This window comes from Henckelia pumila, chromosome 3 (genome assembly GCF_033568475.1).
Source record: "Henckelia pumila isolate YLH828 chromosome 3, ASM3356847v2, whole genome shotgun sequence".
NCBI classification, from domain to species: Eukaryota; Viridiplantae; Streptophyta; class Magnoliopsida; order Lamiales; family Gesneriaceae; genus Henckelia; species Henckelia pumila.
In genome coordinates, this window is record NC_133122.1 from 131,913,439 (window position 1) to 131,932,759 (window position 19,321).

At 34.5% G+C, this 19,321-nt stretch overlaps 1 protein-coding gene across 1 annotated transcript; it reads left to right on the plus strand.

Annotated features, from left to right (window-relative positions):
* Nucleotides 1–2,575: 2,575 nt before the first annotated feature.
* Nucleotides 2,576–4,535, plus strand: LOC140891417 (glycerol-3-phosphate 2-O-acyltransferase 6-like). The gene is made up of 2 exons (XM_073299895.1): nucleotides 2,576–3,229; nucleotides 3,520–4,535. Exons 1-2 carry the CDS (start codon nucleotides 2,609–2,611, stop codon nucleotides 4,405–4,407), a joined length of 1,509 nt encoding a protein of 502 aa, XP_073155996.1. The 5' UTR covers nucleotides 2,576–2,608; the 3' UTR covers nucleotides 4,408–4,535.
* The last annotated feature ends 14,786 nt before the right edge of the window (nucleotides 4,536–19,321 follow it).

Genomic DNA, 19,321 nt, shown 5'->3' on the forward strand with positions numbered 1-19,321 from the left:
TATTATTTTTTCTCTATAAATACAGGTATTGTTATGGTTGCACTATTCATTACTTACTCTTCATTATTCATCACACATTCACTCTCACTTTTACATTCACGCACTCATATATCTCAGTTTTCGCATTAATCATACCCTCTGCCTTCAAGACACTGACTTAGGCATCGGAGGGGTCACGCCGAAAACACTTTCGGCGCCCCTTGACCTAGCTGTTGCTTGTGCAGATTTCTTTGATATCCGACCCGACCTACTCTATAAAGGAATTGGAGGATCCATTCTACCAGACCGAACCCGAGGTAAAAAATCGACATCATCAGATTTGATACAATTAAAATTTTAGTAAAAACTAAAAACATTTTTTCGTATTTAATCTCAATTTAAGCTGCTTAGATTTTCAAAGTTTTGAAACTTAATAACCATTAGCTTTGTCACGTACGTTCTCTTTTTTTAGATTCTTATATAAATTAAAGTACACATGGAATGCAACGCAATATCTAATCTGTGTAATTTATGAAATAGTATTTTTGACAAGAAGCATCAGGCATCTTGTCGTTATTTATTTTATTTAAAAGAGTTGACCCTGAAGGGAATTCCATTTCACATGAGTTAGAGGCCCACTGGCTCATGCGGAGGGTAAATCGAGGGATGTGTACGAGCGGCAAGGACCTGAAGGAGGGAGCACATGACCCAATCCCCAGAACATACCCCCATAATATTTCAGCAAGGAATATGCTCCAAATTAGTACTCAAAATAGATTGATTTTTTTTTACAAAATTAAATTAAATAAGAGTGCTTATTGATTGAGTTATCCAAATCTATGAATTTCAAATATATTTTAATTTTTGGGGTAAATTTTATCAAGAATATTTCAATTTCATCCATTTCAATTTAATAGTGGTTACAAAAGATCTCATATTTTCTGTTTTTCAAATGATTTTTACCCATATTGCTTGATTATTAATAGTTTACATGAAAGTGTATCTTTACTATCTTATAATATTTTCGTATTCCTTTAAAAATTTCTTTGGTCTGTAATTGATGACACCATTCTAATATTATGTTTATACTCTTAAAAATGTCTCTGTCTTTTCATTGTTGTTGGGTAAAAGGGATAAATCAAATATTTAAAATAAAATAAATATAGATATAGATGTGTAAATACATAAAATTTATATATTATATCACACGCAAAATGTGTGCTTGGATGCTATTAATAAAAAAATGATGTACACTATTGATACCTTTGCTAAAATACAATTGTAATTTATATATTTATAATAGTAATAGCAATAAATATTATATTATTCATACATATGTTTCTCTAGTACGAAAGTAACTTCAAATAGGTTCATTGCCCGGCCCCCTTCTTCCTTACCTCGGCAAATCTTTGTGAAATAACTCTTATGAGAAGACAAAAGAAGCGTTACATGACCTCTTGGTCCAACCCTAGACAATCTAAATCCTTTTTCAAACCTACTCCCATTTCGAACCAAGAGATAAATAAATAGATGGACTGAAAAATATAATTGGCAATGAATAAGTATGAATACAAATACAAATATGGTAAAGAGAGCAATATTAATAAATATTACGTTTTTCCTTTCTTTTCACAAATATTTATCTTTTGTAAAAAGCAATTTACATCTTTTAGTTGCCAAGTTATTCCGTGTGTTTTATCCGTCCATACTCCATATCATTACAATGCAAAAACACAAGTATGTGTTACCTTCCTCGTAAATTCTGATCACGTTTTCACCAAGTTACCAATTAAAAGATATTTTCAAAATTGCCTAAAAAAAGATATTTTCAAAAAAAAAAAAAATTTACTAAAAGACTAATCCTTTAACAAAAAATGTTCTCAAAGTTTTCCGTCACAACGAAAACTTCTGTTATGATTGCACAATAACAATCATACAAAAAATCTAATGCATAAAATTTTCTACATTTATTCGATATCCATTAAAATCAATACGACAAATTAAAACATATAACAAGGTCTTGAACACTACAAGTAATTTATAGTGTGTGTCGGTGCATGTATATATATATAATAAAACGTATCAGTGACCTTATTGAAGTATCTGAATTTTTGAATAGATCCTTGTCCTACATTTTTATAGGTCAGTCTCTCGCACCAAACATCCATAATACGATTTACGTAGCTAGCCAGCGTGGCGCTTTGTTCGAGATTTGCCTCGTGTGTACCGAAAATGACACCGGCAATTTCTCGTATTATTAAAAAAAAAATGAGGTGAAATTTAAAATGTGGTTGAGAAAGAAGCTGTACTAGACCAGTAGGCGAGACCAAAACGTAAATCTGCGACCACAAATGACGATATTACACTAAAAATCTTTCCTAACCTCAACCACATATATATTATACTACTTAAACTTTATGTTTCTTGAAAATAATTACTTGGTCGAATATTTAATTCCAAAAGGTAGGTGAAATAGGAATCTAATTCTTTGAAACGTGTATAACATGGAAAGGCTTAACATAAATTAATAATGCATACCTTTCGCTCTCAAGTAGATTATAAGTCCTTTGAAGTCAATCAAAGATACAAAACATCATCCCCTCTCCAACACTTCTCCCAGCCAAAGACAATGAATTCTAATAATCGGGTTTTCGAGTCGATATCGAAGTGTAAAACCACGGGGCGATCGAATCAAACAGTTGCAGCTGACCTAGATGGCACTCTGTTGGTGTCCAGGAATTCGTTTTCATACTTCATGCTCGTTGCTTTCGAGGCCGGTAGCCTTTTACGTGCCTTGCTCCTTCTATGGTCCGCCCCGTTCGCGTACCTCGTCTACGTATTCGTCTCCGAAACATTGGCGATAAAGACTTTGATCTTCATAGCCATGGCGGGGATCAAAGTTGGGGACATTGAGCTCGTTTCTAGGTCGGTGCTGCCTAAATTCTATGCGGAGGATGTTCATCCGGTGACATGGGAATTGTTCAAATCGTGTGGCAAGAGATATATAGTGACCGCGAATCCTCGGATCATGGTGGAGCATTTCGCGAAGAATCAGTTGGGTGTGGATAAGGTTTTCGGGACGGAGTTGGAAGTGTTGAACTCGGGACGGGCCACGGGGTTTGTTAAGAGACCAGGTGTGCTTGTTGGTGAACATAAGAGGATGGCAGTGTTGAGAGAATTTGGCACAAATGTTCCTGATATTGGCCTTGGAGACAGAGAGTCCGATCATGATTTCATGTCTGTATGCAAGGTATTGTTAATTTTATCTAATTTGTCTAAATTTTTGTTTTGATCCAGTGAGCTTCCAATTCTTAATTTTTCGATCATTTCAGTCAAATTACTGACTTCACATCCATATGCCCACTTCAATAATATAGCGAAATAGGATTGAAACCTTTGAAAATGAAAGTTACGTATGAACACCAAACTTTAAAAAGTGACCAAAATACAAAATTGGACAATCTATTGAAAAGAAAAAGAAAAAAAAAAAACTCTTTTCGCCTAATTTTAAGTTGAATTAAATCCTTAATTTTATTACAGGAAGGATACATTGTACCAAAAACAAGAATCACTCCAATCCCAAGAAACAACCTTCTGTCCCCAATCATATTCCACGAGGGCCGTTTAGTACAAAGGCCTACACCCCTTGTGGCATTGGTCATTTTTTTGTGGATGCCAATTGGAGTAATTTTATCCTTAATTAGAATTTATTTTAACATCCCTTTACCCGAAAGAATCGTGCGTTACACTTACAAGATACTCGGGATCAAGCTAGTCGTAAAGGGCACTCCTCCGCCCCCGCCTCGGCCCGGCCATGGAGGCGTCCTATTCGTATGCAACCACCGAACAGTCCTCGACCCGATTGTACTCGCGGTGGTTCTTGGCCGGAAAATAAGCTGCGTTACATATAGTATAAGTAAATATTCGGAGCTGATTTCTCCTATCAAAGCCATTGCTTTAACAAGAGAAAGAGAAAAAGACGCACAAAACATTAAGCGCTTACTTGAAGAAGGAGACTTAGTTATATGCCCCGAGGGGACTACTTGTAGGGAGCCTTTCTTGCTGAGGTTCAGCGCGCTTTTTGCTGAGTTGAGCGATCGAATCGTGCCTGTGGCGATGGACAATAAACAAAGCGTGTTTTACGGTACCACGACTCGCGGGCACAAGTTGTTGGACCCTTACTTTGTCTTCATGAATCCTAGGCCGACGTACGAGGTCACGTTCTTGAATCAGCTGCCGGCGGAGCTCACGGTTAGCGGAGGAAAATCGTCGATCGAGGTTGCCAACCACATCCAGAAGATATTGGGGGGGACGCTCGGGTTCGAGTGCACGAATTTGACGAGAAAAGACAAGTATTTGATGATGGCTGGAACTAATGGTCTTGTAATTCATTCCAAGAATGAGAAAAATTGTGAAGAAAAGAAATGAATTAATTTGCATCAATATGGTTTGATGTATGATGTTTTTAAATCTTTGTGATTAATACGTACGCCCACGTAAATTGTGTTGGAAATTTTTATTGTCGCCGCCACCAACCTGGAGATGCCTAAGGTGAATCGGTGAAAAATTTTATGTTGTACGAAATGATGGATCGTATAGTATATATAGCTATGAAAGTGAAATTTTGGTAAAGAACATATATATCTGTTAAAAATTAAACTTGGATCTAACTTACCTCATAAGCTAGCTCAAGAGCTATGTGAAAAATCATAAATCAATATACCAACAATATTCCTTATAAAAAATCATAATGAACAATTCACTTCACTTGTAATTGGCAGGCAATAATTACTAAAATAAAACTTCTCCAGGAAGCTGAAAACTGTTGCACCGGAAGCTAGAACAAACACACACACGCACACACATTTGTCTTGGGCATGGACATGGAGAAATGAAAGATGGAATAATTTTAAGAGAACAAAAATAAAAAAAAAAAGAAAGAAAGAACAGTGGAAAAAGACAAACAAGGAATAGCACGGAGGCAGCAAACAATTTGGTGCTGTTTGAGAAAACGTCACCGTTTTGCTTGCGAGCTGTTAATTTTCCTTTTGTTTTCCTTCTTAATTTGTTTCTTCTTTAGTTTTTTTTAGGTTCTTTTCTTTTTTAAGTAAAGAGTTTCAAAAGTAAAAATTTAAAATAAAAAAAATTATTCACACAACATTAACAAATTGAAATTCATGAATAATTGATAAATTAACGAATTAGTATATGAACTATTGTAAATGACTTTATTGGTATATTATCCAACTAAATAATCAATTTTACTTTTGAATAAAATTGCTTTTAGATCCAAATATTTTTAATAAATTCAAATAACCATTTTATTTTTCAAAATTATTTTATTAATAAAATTGTAAAAATAAATTTAAGTTTTTAAAATTATATTATAATAAATAATTGTTTTAGTATTTGGATAAAAATTATAGATTTATCAGTTGATAAATTATATATTCAAATACAATATATTTTCAAAATATTTATAAATATATAATAAAATTATATTTTTTCCCTATATTTATATTAAAATATTATAATTATATAGTTATAAAATCATAGTCATAAATAAATCGTATATATGCCTAAAATATATTTTAATAAATTGATAAAAATACAATAAAATAAATATTTTTTATTTATATTTAAAGCACAATCATGTACCAATTATTTATTTCTAAATGGTTCGTGTAAGAAACCGAATTTTAAAGACATAAACTAGTGTTTTTAAAATTGGACTGAATTGATAGGCTAAACTCCGTCAAGAATCAGTGTTATCACCGATTCACCTATTTCATATATCTCTTTAAAAAAAATATATTTCCTATATTTAAAATTTTAAAATATTGTTTTGATGATATATATGATTATTTTATTTTTAACTTTGTTAAAAATATTATTTTAATAATATTTTTGTTTATTTTCATTTATTTTTTCTGAAAAGTATATATAATTTTTTTATATTTCATTATATATATGTTGTAGTTTAGATTTTTAAATTTTGATAAATGTATATTTTAATATATATATACACCTTTTTTTGAACTAATTTCTAACTTAAAATCTTTAAAATTTAAAATATATCAATTATTATATTGTATTTTATATAATATAATATAACATTATTTCGATCTGTTGAACTGTTTTTTAAGAATTTACAAGTTTGATTATTAGTCCAGTTATAAAAACAATCACATTAATATAAATAAAGTGCAATATATTTAAATAGCATAAATAGGAAGAAAGTAACGATATTGCCAAAATGAAGATGAAAAGTGCTTTTAGTGTACAGAAAAAAAAATAGTGTTAAAAACAAGTGTAAAAAACAAAAAAGCAAAAAATAACATCTGCCGTTTTTCTTGAACAACACCAAATGCTGTTATTAGAAAAACAGTAGAGGATCCGGGTCCAGAAAAATTAGGGATTTTAGGTGATTAGTCGAATTTAGATTAAATAACGTAAAGGGTAGTTTGGACATACAAATAAATCAATATAATATATCTAATCTAATATCTATTAAAAAGGGTTGAATTGTGTATTTTTTATATTGTCATTGAGTTTAATTTATAGCTTTAAACTATTCTTCAAGTTTTTCATTTGATTTATTGTTTGTGTTAAATTTTTGTTTAAGTTCTTAATTCATTGTGTTTGATTTATTGTATTTATTTTTTAGATTATCTAATATATATAATATCTAACATATATTATTAATCAAATCTAATATATTATTATTTGTTGTGAAAATATAAAAATCTATGGTAAAAAAGTAAAACCTCAAAAACTTAAAATATATCAAATTATACACTTTATAAATTTTTTTTTCTCAATTCAATTGTATTTTACATCACAAATGTTGATGTCTATTTAAAGATCTTCAATTGAGATTATTCCAAAAATAAATACATCATCACACACTAATATTCAAAATTTTACAACTTTTATTTTTAACATTCAACACTAATATAATATATTTTTAGCACTCCCCCTTGTGAGGATGATCGTGATACAATAATTGTCTTTATTACGTGTTTTATACTGCCTCGTTAAAAACCTTACTATGAAAAATCCATTGGGATAAAAATCATAATAAGAAAAAAAGAGTGCAGCCATGTAAACTCTATCTCATGTTAACACGAACAATTCTTCACATATTTCTTAGATTGCACATCCCAATGTTATATATATGATTTCTGAATATCGTCGTAGGAAGTGTCTTTGTGAAGAGATCTGATGAGTTCTCACTTGATTGAATGTAACAGATATCAATATCTTTATTCTTCTCAAGCTTTTGGGTGAAGAAAAAGAACTAAAGGGGGGCGATATGTTTGGTTCTGTGACTTTTGATGTATCCTTATTTCATTTGAGCAACACATGCAACATTATCTTCGTATAATGTCACATGTTTCTTGTCTACTAATAATGTACACGAGGTTTGGATATGTTGGGTCATTGATTTTAGCCACACACATTCACGGCCTGCTTCATATAATGCAATAATCTCGGCGTGATTTGATAAAGTTTTTACGACTGTTTGTTTCTGTGAACACCAAGAAATTGCAGTGCCTCCACGAGTAAATATATATCCGATTTGGGAACATGCCTTATGTGAATCAGATAAGTATCCAACATCAGTATAACCAATTATACTTTGGTTGGTATCTTTTGAATACAAAAGTCTCAAATCTGTCGTTCATCGTAGATAACAGAATATATGTTTAATTCTGTTTCAGTACCTCTTTGTTGGATATGAGCTGAATCTTGCCAATAAATTTATAGCAAAAGATATATCTGGTCTAGTACAATTTTCAAGATACATAAGGACACCAATAACACTTAGATATGACTACTGGACCGAGAATAGCTTCACCATCTTTACATGGACGGAATGAATCTTTTTCTATGTTTAATGATCTCACAACCATTGGATTACTTAAAAAGATTTGATTTATCCATATTAAAACGTTTAAAGACTTTTTCTGTGTAATTTAACTGGTGAACAAATATTCCACATTCTTTTTGTTCAATTTGAAAAACCAGACAATACTTGGTTTTTCCAAAGTTCTTCATTTCAAATTCTTCCTTCGAGAACAACATAGCTAGCTTCTTAAATTTCCTTATTCGTTCCAATTATGTTTAAATCATCGACATATACAACAATAATTACACATTCAGATGTTGTTTTCTTGATGAAAACACAAGGAAATATTGGATCGTTTACATATATCTTTTTCATCAAGTGTTCACTTAGCTGAAAATACCACATTCGGTCGGATTTTTTAAACCCATATAATGATCTTTACAATTTCACATAATAACATTCTTTGGCTTTTGAACTTTGTGCTTCAGACATCTTAAATCCTTAAAAGATTTTCATGTATATATTAGTATCAAGTGATCCGTATATGTAAGATGTAACAACAAACATAAGACACATTTCTAAATTTTCAGACACTGCCAAACAAATCAAATACCAAAATTTAATTACATCCATAATGGGAGAATACGTTTTTTCATAATCAATTATAGGCCTTTGAGAAAACCTTGTGCAACAAGTCAAGCTTTATATCTTACTATTTGATTTTTTCTCATTTCGCTTTCGAACAAAAACTCATTTGTATCCAATAGATTTTATACTTTCACGTGTAAGGACTATAGGCCCAAAACATTACGTTTATTTAGCGAATCCAATTCAACCTGAATGATATCTTTTTATTTTACCCAATCCTGCCGAGTTTTACATTCACCAAAATATTTTGGTTCATGATCTTTATTCTCTTGTGATGTCACATCCCACATTATAACAAAATATCTCATCAATTTCTTCTAAATATTTTCGGTTCTATATTTTTCTAGTATTGATATAATTGATAGAGATTTCACGATTCTCGTCAGTTTGTGGTTTTGATAGAACATTTTCATCATAATGTGTTTCTTCTGGAACAACATTTATATTTTGTGATCATCGTATTTTTCTATGCATTTTTTTCCAATGATTTTTATCCTTGGAACCGACTGCCTTCCACGCTTCAAGAGTTTTGTGAAATCATGAGTGTTTTCAATTTGTTTCTTTTAAATTTTGATTGGAGCAGGGGCATTTACAGTAGGTATATATGATTTTGTTACCTATTTTGTGTCTGCAAATGTATCTGACATTTGATTTGCTATTCTTTGTAAGTGCACAATTTGTTGTATATCTTTCTCGCATTGTTTAGTTCTTGGATCCAAATGTAACAATGATGGTACGCACCATGTAATTTTTTTTCCTATGTGTTTCTTTTTTCCTCTAATATTGAAAATATTTCTTCATTAAAATAACAATCAGCAAAACGTGCTATAAACACATCGCCTGTCTGAGGCTCAAGATATCGAATTATTGATGGACTATTATAACCGATATAAATACCGATCTTTATTTGAGGTCCCATTTTTGTTCTTTGAGGTGGTGCAATAATCACATATAACATACATCCAAAAAATCTCAAATGAGAAATATCTGGTTCTTTACCAAATGTAAGCTGCAATAGAAAGCATTTATGATAAGCACTTATTATGATGCGAATTAATGCAGCAGCATGTAAAATTGCATGTCCCAATATAGAAATAAAGATTTTTGTTTTCATTATCATTGGTCTAGCATTCAGTAGTAAACGTTTAATCAACGATTCAATTAATACATTTTGTGTAAGTACATGAGCAACATGATGTTCAACAGTGATTCCCATTGACATGCAATAATCATTGAAAGTTTGGGAAGTAAATTCTCCAACATTATCAAGTCTTATTTTCTTGATTGTATAATCAGAAAATTGATTTTCTAGTTTTATTATTTGAGTCATTAATCTTGAAAATGCCACATTCCGAGTTGATAACAAGCATACATGTCACCATCTGCTGGAGACATCGATCAATATCATAAAGTATCAAAATGATCTACATAATGGATGAATTGGCTTACAAATATCACCCTGAATACGTTCAAGAAACATGGGTGATTCAGTTTGGAATTTAGCAGGCGATGGTCATATAATAAGTTTTTCAATAGAACATGTTTTACATTGAAAGTTATTATTCTGAAAGATCTTCTGGTCTTTCAGTGGATGACCATGTGTATTTTTTATAATTCTTTGCATCATTATTGAACAAAGATGTCCCAATTGATCATGTTAATTGGTTAATATTAAAGAATTATTAACCACTATGTTTGATTTTGTAGTAACCCGTATCTGGAATTAAGGACTAATTAATAATTAATTGAATGATCGTGTTTAGATGAAGTAAAACATGATTAAAAATTTTCCAAATGGGTCTAAGGATTTCAAAAATAGATCAAGAACACTCAAAAATAGCCGGGACGATTACGAGTCTTCGGAGAGATCAGAGGCTCCGAACAGGGTTCGAAAGGTCCGAAATAAGATCGGAGCCAAGGAACCAAGATCGGAAGCTCTGATGAGTTAGGAGGCTCCGAACTCAGATCGGAGGCTCTGATCGTGGACAGGGTCAGCTGTCCGAAATATTACGTCATTGAGGGGACTTCGGACGCTCCAAAGATGGATAGGAGGTTCCGAACTAGTGTCGGCAGGTGTCCTCTAGAAGTTAGACACGTGTTTGGCTGAGAGAGTTTGGACGCAGAGATCGGATTCTCCGACCAGGATCGAAGGCTCCGAACGTGGAATCGGACGCTCCGATCGCTGTCTATAAATAAGGATGTAGAGCTCATTTCTCAGTGCACCTTTCCTCTTTATTCTCTCTTCTTCTAGTAGTCTTCTAACTTTTTAAGGGCTTTCTAGACATCCCACTGAAGGGGCGAAAGTGGCTAGGCGCTACGGGGATAGTAGCGGAGCTGTGCCTAAGTTTTGGAACTGTCGCCATCAGCGGGCTGACGACGGACGCAAGTATAGTTTTGCTTCCTAAAAATATTTAGGAGTATGCAATAAATTAGTTAAGGCTTTTAGAGCATGTTTATTGATGCATGCGTACTTTGCATTATAGAGCTGGTGATAGGCTTGAGGACTTAGGATGGGAATTCTAGGACTGCCTTTAGAAAGATACGTAAGTACTGACCAAGATAGTCAGCATGATATATGATATATGTGTTGCATTTGTATGTGCTCTGTGTTTTCAATTTTTTACTGCTTTAGCACATGCATGTTTTTATACATACTGGACTGCATCTCGCGAGAGGTGAGTCATGACAGTTTTCATATGTGATGATTTTCTCCTTATGGATTTGGGTCAGGTTTTGGGGAGGCTCAGCCCTCGGTTTTTCTATCACTAGGAGACGCCGTGACGACAGAGTAGACGCTATAGGGATAGGGTAATATACGAGTGCCTTGTGGACTAGCTATCCAGCACGGTGCTGTATATTCATGGCTCCCATGAGTAGACTGATTTACTCTTGTTTTTAAAGTCACTTGTATGCTGCATATATTATTATATAGTATTGCTTCCGTATTGATCATAGTCACACACGTCCAGTATTTTTGTATGTATGGACACCTCATTCGATGGTGCAAGTGCAGGCAGAGCATCCAGAAACTCGGAGGAGTTAGTGGTAGGAGAAATACAACAATTTTAGCTGTAGGTTTTATTGTCATTAAGAATTATTCGATTGGGTTGTATATTGAATTTATATTATTTATCTATTGTATTCTGCCGACAATCAATTATTTAAGTTTTTCGCTTGTATTTTCTAATTAGTGTTAATTGCATATTTAATTAAGCCATTAAGTTCTAATTAGTAGTGAATCCGGGTTGGGTCACTACATTTATTGATATCAGAGAATGTAAAAGACTTTGGGACATAGTACTGAGATTTTGGGTTATCCTTGTAGGATAATGGTATTTGATGAAAAAACAGCGAATGACTGCGGAAAGACGATAATTCTTATAGTTTCTCAAGATCGTCATTGCTGAGGTTACTATCAAAGATTCGCCATATGAGGATTCCAGCAAGTTTAAGCTTGGAAATAAGTTTGAGTATTTCACTTCAAATGCATCCGAGGATTTATTGGAGCGCATGGTGTGCGGTTACCCATGTGACTTTAATCCGAGGAGATTCTCCACTAGCAGTTGGAGATATTTTCATTAAGATCTTGTTAAAGCACAGTCCATTTCTTATGTGATGGATGCAAATAGATCTTATATGTTAGATTCTAAGCAGAAGAGGTTTGCTGACATGCTGTGAGAACTCGGTTCTAAACAAATAATCTCGGATTAAATAATAATTAAGCATACAAGCTCCAAGATTAAAAGCAATAAAATAATTTTTTTTTAAATAGTGCCTCGCTTGATCGGTAAGATTCAAATGATCGAGCGAGCAAGAAATGGAAAACTCCCTGCCCGGAAGGAACCAGCGCTGCTCGATCGATAAGATTCAACCGATCAAGCGGGCACCCTTTTTCAAAAACAGCAACATGGCAAAATGGCCATCGCTTGATCGGTCAAAAAATACCGATCGAGCGGTGACACTACAGAGCAAAATTAAATAGCAGAAATCATGCCAATGCTCAAGTTTAAACCTTCAAAACATATCAAGGTACATATTACAAGCAACAACTACAATCAATCCATAATATTCGAATAATAGAAACTACAAACAACAACAAGTTCGAGTTCTAACATGCTTCAAATGATAAACTAGATTGACATGCTGATTCGACTTCTAAACCGAGTCCCACTTCTATCTCTCACTCGATGCTAACCAGGTCTTCGCTGACTTGATCCTACCCCACATGTTGTCAAGTACACATACAAAACAAAGCAACAGTTGGATAAATCCGGTGAGAATGATATTCTCAGTAAAAGCAATATAACATACAAACAAGTAATATAACAACAACATGCTTTCAAGACAACAACATATTAAATGTTAATACGAATGAAATGCATGTCTTTAAAATCAGGATATCAACTCTGATAAATAAGGGATTGCTGCTATGCTTTTGGGATCCCAAGGATGAGACCACGTAACGACTCACAGACTCTCCCAATCGAGGTGGTGCCACGTATCCCAATCTCTTAGACTTTGGTGCGACTATGAGGAGTATGCTGACACTAGGTGAACTTCTACAACCCAGGCCACTCGCAACATAGCCATCAAAACGTCTAAATAAAAAGGGTCGTTCTTCCCATTGAAAACAAAGGTTTGTGCATAAGAAAACATAAAACATTAAGCCATATAACAAAATCTCAAACAACAAAATACAAGTTTCACATTCTAGAACAAGTATTGATTCAAGTATGTGATTTTAAGGGGAAAACTCAAGAACCAACTGTCCCGAGTATGCTATCCCGCTAAACGATGACTGCTTGTACCTTTCGATACGAATAGCTCCAACTCTGGATAAGCTACAATAAATGGTTATATCAGAAACTATACAACCTAACAACAACAAATGCTCAAGGTAATCTCTTTACCGTTCTTCGTCCAACTCTTCGACAATCGACTGCTGCTAACTCCGGGCTCGACAAACCTCAAACGAATCTGAAATGAAGCCAAGTAGATCAATATCGACACTCGAACTTCAACAAACACTATTCGATCAATTCAAACTATTCGATAACCAAAACTCAAATCGGCGGCATAACAACTATAAACTGACAAATCCGAAAACACAGAAAGCAGTTCATTATCTCATTCGACTCATAAAAACTTCAATATCACCAAAACAACTCAAACCCATCACATCTCAAAATTCATGTTTTCGAAAATTGCTTTCAAAAATCATAACAAATCCGAACGACGCTCTAATTCAAAATTGACTGAGAATAAACGATCAGAACTCTGTCAAGAACAACATAACCGAAACTCAATAGATTCTAACAGCATCTGAAAATAGAAGTGTATCTGAGCAAAGAAAAACTTACGATAGAATGAAGCTCTTGCTGCTGTGATCGCTAATCTGCCTTCAGAAATAAATTCCAACAAACGGATCGAGCTCGGACTGAAATCTGAAAGCTTGAATCTCAAATGGTGCGTTAACAATGGAGGGAGGCGGTTAGGGGAAGGAGGTGAAGTGAGAAGACCAAGTCAACCCAAGCTAGATAATATATAAAATCCCAAATTTGCGCTTTAGTCCTTGAATTTTCCAAAATTTTCAAAATAGACCCTGATCAAAATCAAGTCGGCTCTTGAACTCTGTAATCTCCGATTAACTCAAATAAGCTCAATTAAGATAATATCGGGGCGTTACACATGCACTGATGCAGAGCATAGATGGAAGGTTAGTTAGGAAGCACCAATCATCTCGGAAGGTCTTACCAGAAGTATTTGCAGAAGATCGTGTAAAGAGATTTGGTCAGAGTATGCCTCCATCGATGCGTAGGTCGATGAAAAACTTCATGCTCAAAATCAAGATAAAATACGATGATTTAAATACTGCATTTTATTGTAAACACAGAGGGGTTCCCTTCCAGGAAACCAGAATCATTCGACATATTGATGAGTACATCATATCGATCTCCCATGCAGGGGTGCTTACATTGGTTTGGGTATAGTCATGTGACGAATCTGTTGCTGCTGGAGCATCGTATCACTCGATCTACCCTCATTCGGGTGGTTCAGTGGCTTCTTCTTCCACCGGGCTATTAAAAACTTAATTCGGATGGATGTTCAGAAGGTGAGGAGAATCTGGCATTGGAGGTATTATTCAAGATCACAGAAGTGAAAGAGTTGATGCCCCGCTAGCCAACTTGTGGCTAAGGTCTTTGAGAGTCTTTTTTTGTAAACAATCTTTGTTTAATATAATATATGTTCTTTAAATGACGTTCACTTTATCTTATTATTATATAATGATATACTGTTGCTATTTTGATAAAGACCTTGAATATACTAAAGTAAGATGAGATAGTGAATATAGAGAGATCACTGTCATGAAACACATATTATGTTCACTGTATATTCTAAACAGTTCCTAGTCAATTGAGCCGTCCACAAATAAGGATAAAGATCGCTCGAGATTGAGACTAGCATTTGCGATGCCGAGTACCACGTTTCATTGGTATGGAACATAGAGATGTTCGAAGCATGCAAATGGATATTCATATGATGAATGATCGAACTACCCTATTCGGACTTTCCAAGTGGTTATCACTTATCGAGTGGATATAGTCCGCGGTTTTGGTTGTACACCATTAGTCCTTATTACTTGAAACATCATTGAGACTCTATATGCTCGTACTGTGCTTTGACTCGTTTACCGACTCTATTAGGGTCATCAGGTGTCGGGATTGGGTACAGTTATGACACATATAGGAGTCGATGCTTTGTTGTCAAGAATTCACCGCACACGTGCGAGTGTGGATATCCTATGCAATCTGAGGAGATATTAGTGTGACGAATCTCTGGCCATAGTACATGATGTGTTTTAGGTTACTTGGTTTCCTAGTAGCACATGCGATGTCACTATTTGATCTTCAAGATGCATTGCATAGTTATCGAATCTCGAACGACTCTCGATGTACCAATGGTTGTTGATTCGATCGGGATATATGGATGAAGGGACCGTACTGTACGCTAACCAAAATCTATTGGTTCTTGCAGGCACTATCAGTGATACCTAGGGAATCATGGGGCTATGTTGCTAGGCGATCTTACCATGATTCGTTGGGTAAATCGGAAATTGTTGTTCCGAGTCACAAGGAGTTGTGAGCCCACGGCTAGCTGTATCCCTGAACCATTGAGGATCACACAAGTAATGCATTTTTAATCTTCGTTGAGATAATTAAATTTAAAGAGTTAAATTTAGTGAATAAAGAAGTGGGACTTCTTATTTAAGAGTAGAGGGAGTAAGATTTCCTAAAATGACCTAGTGATGGACATTTTTGGAAATCATTGAATTCGGATTCAGAAAATTTATCTTGACTTTAAAAGATGCAGAAATGGTTTCTGTACACATTGGTGAAATTGGTTTATCAATCTGAGTCACGATGAATTTTATATTAATTTCTGAATATGCGGGCTTTGCTTGTCAGGCTTGAACTTATGACTAATGGGCCCTAAGCTGTTAGCAGCCCACATTATAAATAAGTTATTGCAGTACAGAAATTAAAAACAACACAGGCATAATTTTTGAAAACCTAGAGCCTCCTCTCTTAGGGTTTTCGGCCGCCCCCCTCCCCTACTGTGTTCGAGAATTTCAGTCTGCAAATTTCGAATTTGCAGTCTGAATTAGCAGATCAAATCTGTTATTTCTCTTCGTAGAAACTTCTGATAGACTTTCTAGTGCAGTCTATCAGAGGGATTAAACTTCTGTTCGTGGACCTGATTGAAGAAACGTTCGTTCATCAGTTCCTGGGATATACAACAAGAGCAGTTTAATCTGTTGGTGTCCATAATCTCGTTTTGAGATTTTAAGGTAAAATTTACATTGTTTAAATTTTATGTTATCAATTTTAATCGTAGGAATTTGATATCCATATGGAATCGTTCCATATAAAATTTTAAAACTTCCGCAGCAACGGGTATCACTTTTTTGATCCGGAGAACGACCGTGTTCCAACAGTGGTATCAGAGCCAGATTGTTCTCGGATTTTACGATTAAAATTTATTCGATTGTACCGGCCTCGATTTTTCAAAAAAATAAAAAAAAAATTTTAAATTAAATTCCAGGGCAATCGGGCAGCGAGTGTCGCTGCCCGGGGCAGCGCTTGATCGCTGCCCACGGGCAGCGATTGGCTGCCTACTTTCACGTGGGCAGCCCTGTCCCACGTGGAGGCCGGGCTGCCCGGGATTGTCCCGGGCAGTCCGGAAATTTTAAAATATAATTTTTGATTTTTTGAAATTTTTGAAATTTCAGTTTTTGGTCCGATTGAAAATTGTTTTTGATTGATCCACGAGGCATCGGATCAAATTGTTTGAGTCCGAAATTTTAAAAATTGATTTTTGGATAAATTTGAATTTTTGGAAAATTGATAAATTTTATCCATTAAATTAGATTTTGTAAAATTAATAATTATGGTACAATTGATAATAAAATATGATTTTATGTATAAATAGGATTTTATATGTAAAATATGATTTTATGGACAAACTAGATAAAATATGATTTTATATATAAAATAAGATTTTATGTATGAAATAATGATTTTATCTATTTATATTTATTGCCATTGCATGATATCCAATAAATTAATTTTTGAATTAAATATTATTGGATAAGGATGATCGATTGCCATGACCAATGTTATAGGTGTATGTTAGGTTGTTTACATTTGGTTTTAATTATTGTTGTTGGATTTATTAATGGGCCTGGTTTATGGCCAAATATGAATTGTCATATGTAATAAAAGTGGGCCTGGTTTATGGCCCGTTCCCACCCCTTAAATATGCATCCCCTGTTTGTCATCGAAATTTATTGTAAATTTTAGACTTAGTGGGAGATGAAGATTTGAAGACAAAGGTGGGCTCAGCAGACAATAAAGACCGAAGAAATGTAAATTGGAAGCTCAATGTAATAGGATTGCATTGCATACTTGCATATTACCTAGGATTGGACTTAGACTCGTGATTGGCAACCACGGGTCGATTAGTAATGGAATCGATCATCCTAAAATAATATATGATATTATTGTTGTATGCATGTTTAGACTAAATTGTATGAATCCCGCAAGCATACAAATTTTAAATGATGAGACAAATTTTCGAAATTAAAATCCCTCATTTTAAATATGATTTAAAATTTATATCAAGATAAACAAAAGGGCATTTAAATATTGTTTAAATGTTCCTACCTTCCATCAACGATCAATGTATGAGATGCTACCCGCGGATACGGTCCGGCTCATATTATTGGGGGGGCCCGTTCGTCGGAAAGCTGTACATTGGATCGACACATGTTGTAAGTTGGATGGAACTCCCATGGGATTGGCTCATATTATTGGGGATCCACATGGCGATCGTCCATCACAACTTAATATTGATGGGTCATCTTGACGTGTCACAATAAACGGCGTCATATTATTGGGCCTTCATTGGACATGAGGTAAAAACATGGAAGTTGCTTTGGAAGCAATTGGGCTCTACCATTTGAAAATTATGGTTGGCTGATATTATTCGGGACTATAGTTTGTCAATTGGACTCCATGTTCCCACTAAAGAAAATGTTTCTCGTTTTCATTAGAGGGTAGTGAAATCGTTAAAATAGTGGGAGTGAGATTCATAAAATAAATTTTGCCTTATTTTATGTCTTAGTAAATTAATTAAACAATCACTGATTATTGTCTGTTTCTTTTCAGTATTTCATTAAGATGAATTCGCGCAATCCACTATTCTCTATTCTCGAACAAAACAAACTGACTGGCGCAAACTATACGGAATGGTTCCGTAAGTTGAAGATTGTCTTGACCTCGGAGAAGATGTTCTACGTGTTAGAAAAATCTCCTCCGAAGGAAGCACCAGCTGATATAAGTCCGGAAGAGTTGGCAAAACTTGATAAATGGTGGGACCATGATATCAAGGCCAAATGCTATATGCAAGCTTCGATGTCTGATGAACTCCAGAGGCGATTTGAGGATACCGTGAATGCTGCTGACATTCACGCACAACTCAAGAAACTTTTTGGGGCTCAATCGAGAGCTGAAAGGTTCGCTACTATAAAAGAGTTAATGACGTGTCGCATGCGTGAAGAGACTTTGGTCCGTGATCATGGGGTACGCGTGATTTGGCTCATTCAGAAGTTGGTAACACTTGAATTGGTATTGGAGCATGAACTCAATGTGGACTTATTACTTCTCTCTCTTCCTTCATCATTTGACGGTTTTGTGGTGAATTTAAATATGAACAAGATAGAGGCCTCCCTTGAAGAGATGGTCAATATGCTTGTAACTTATGAAGCCACTTTAAAGAAGGATAAACCGGTTCTCTTGGTGGGCTCCTCTTCTTCTGCTAAGAAGGGGCCAAGTACAAAGGATAAGAAACGTTCTGCCCCATCCAAGAAAACCGGACCCGAGAAGAAAAACAAGACAAAGGCTTCAAACGTGGAAAAATCCAAGGATGTTTGCCATCACTGCAAGAAACCCGGTCATTGGAAACGTAACTGCAAGGAATATCTCGAGCAGTTGCGAACTGCGAAGGGTATGTTTTATATTGAAATAAATGTTTCACTTAATACTACTTCTTGGGTATTAGATACCGGATGTGGATCTCACATTTGCAATGATTTGCAGGTGATTACAAGAAGTCGCAAGCTTAGGATGGGTGAGACCCAGCTGAGGCTCGGAAATGGTTCTCGAGTTGAAGCCAAAGCTGTGGGAGACATTTGTTTAATTTTGCAGAATGATTTTAAGTTATTTTTGAGAGATGTTTTATATGTGCCAGATTTGGTTAAAAACATTATTTCTATTTCTATGC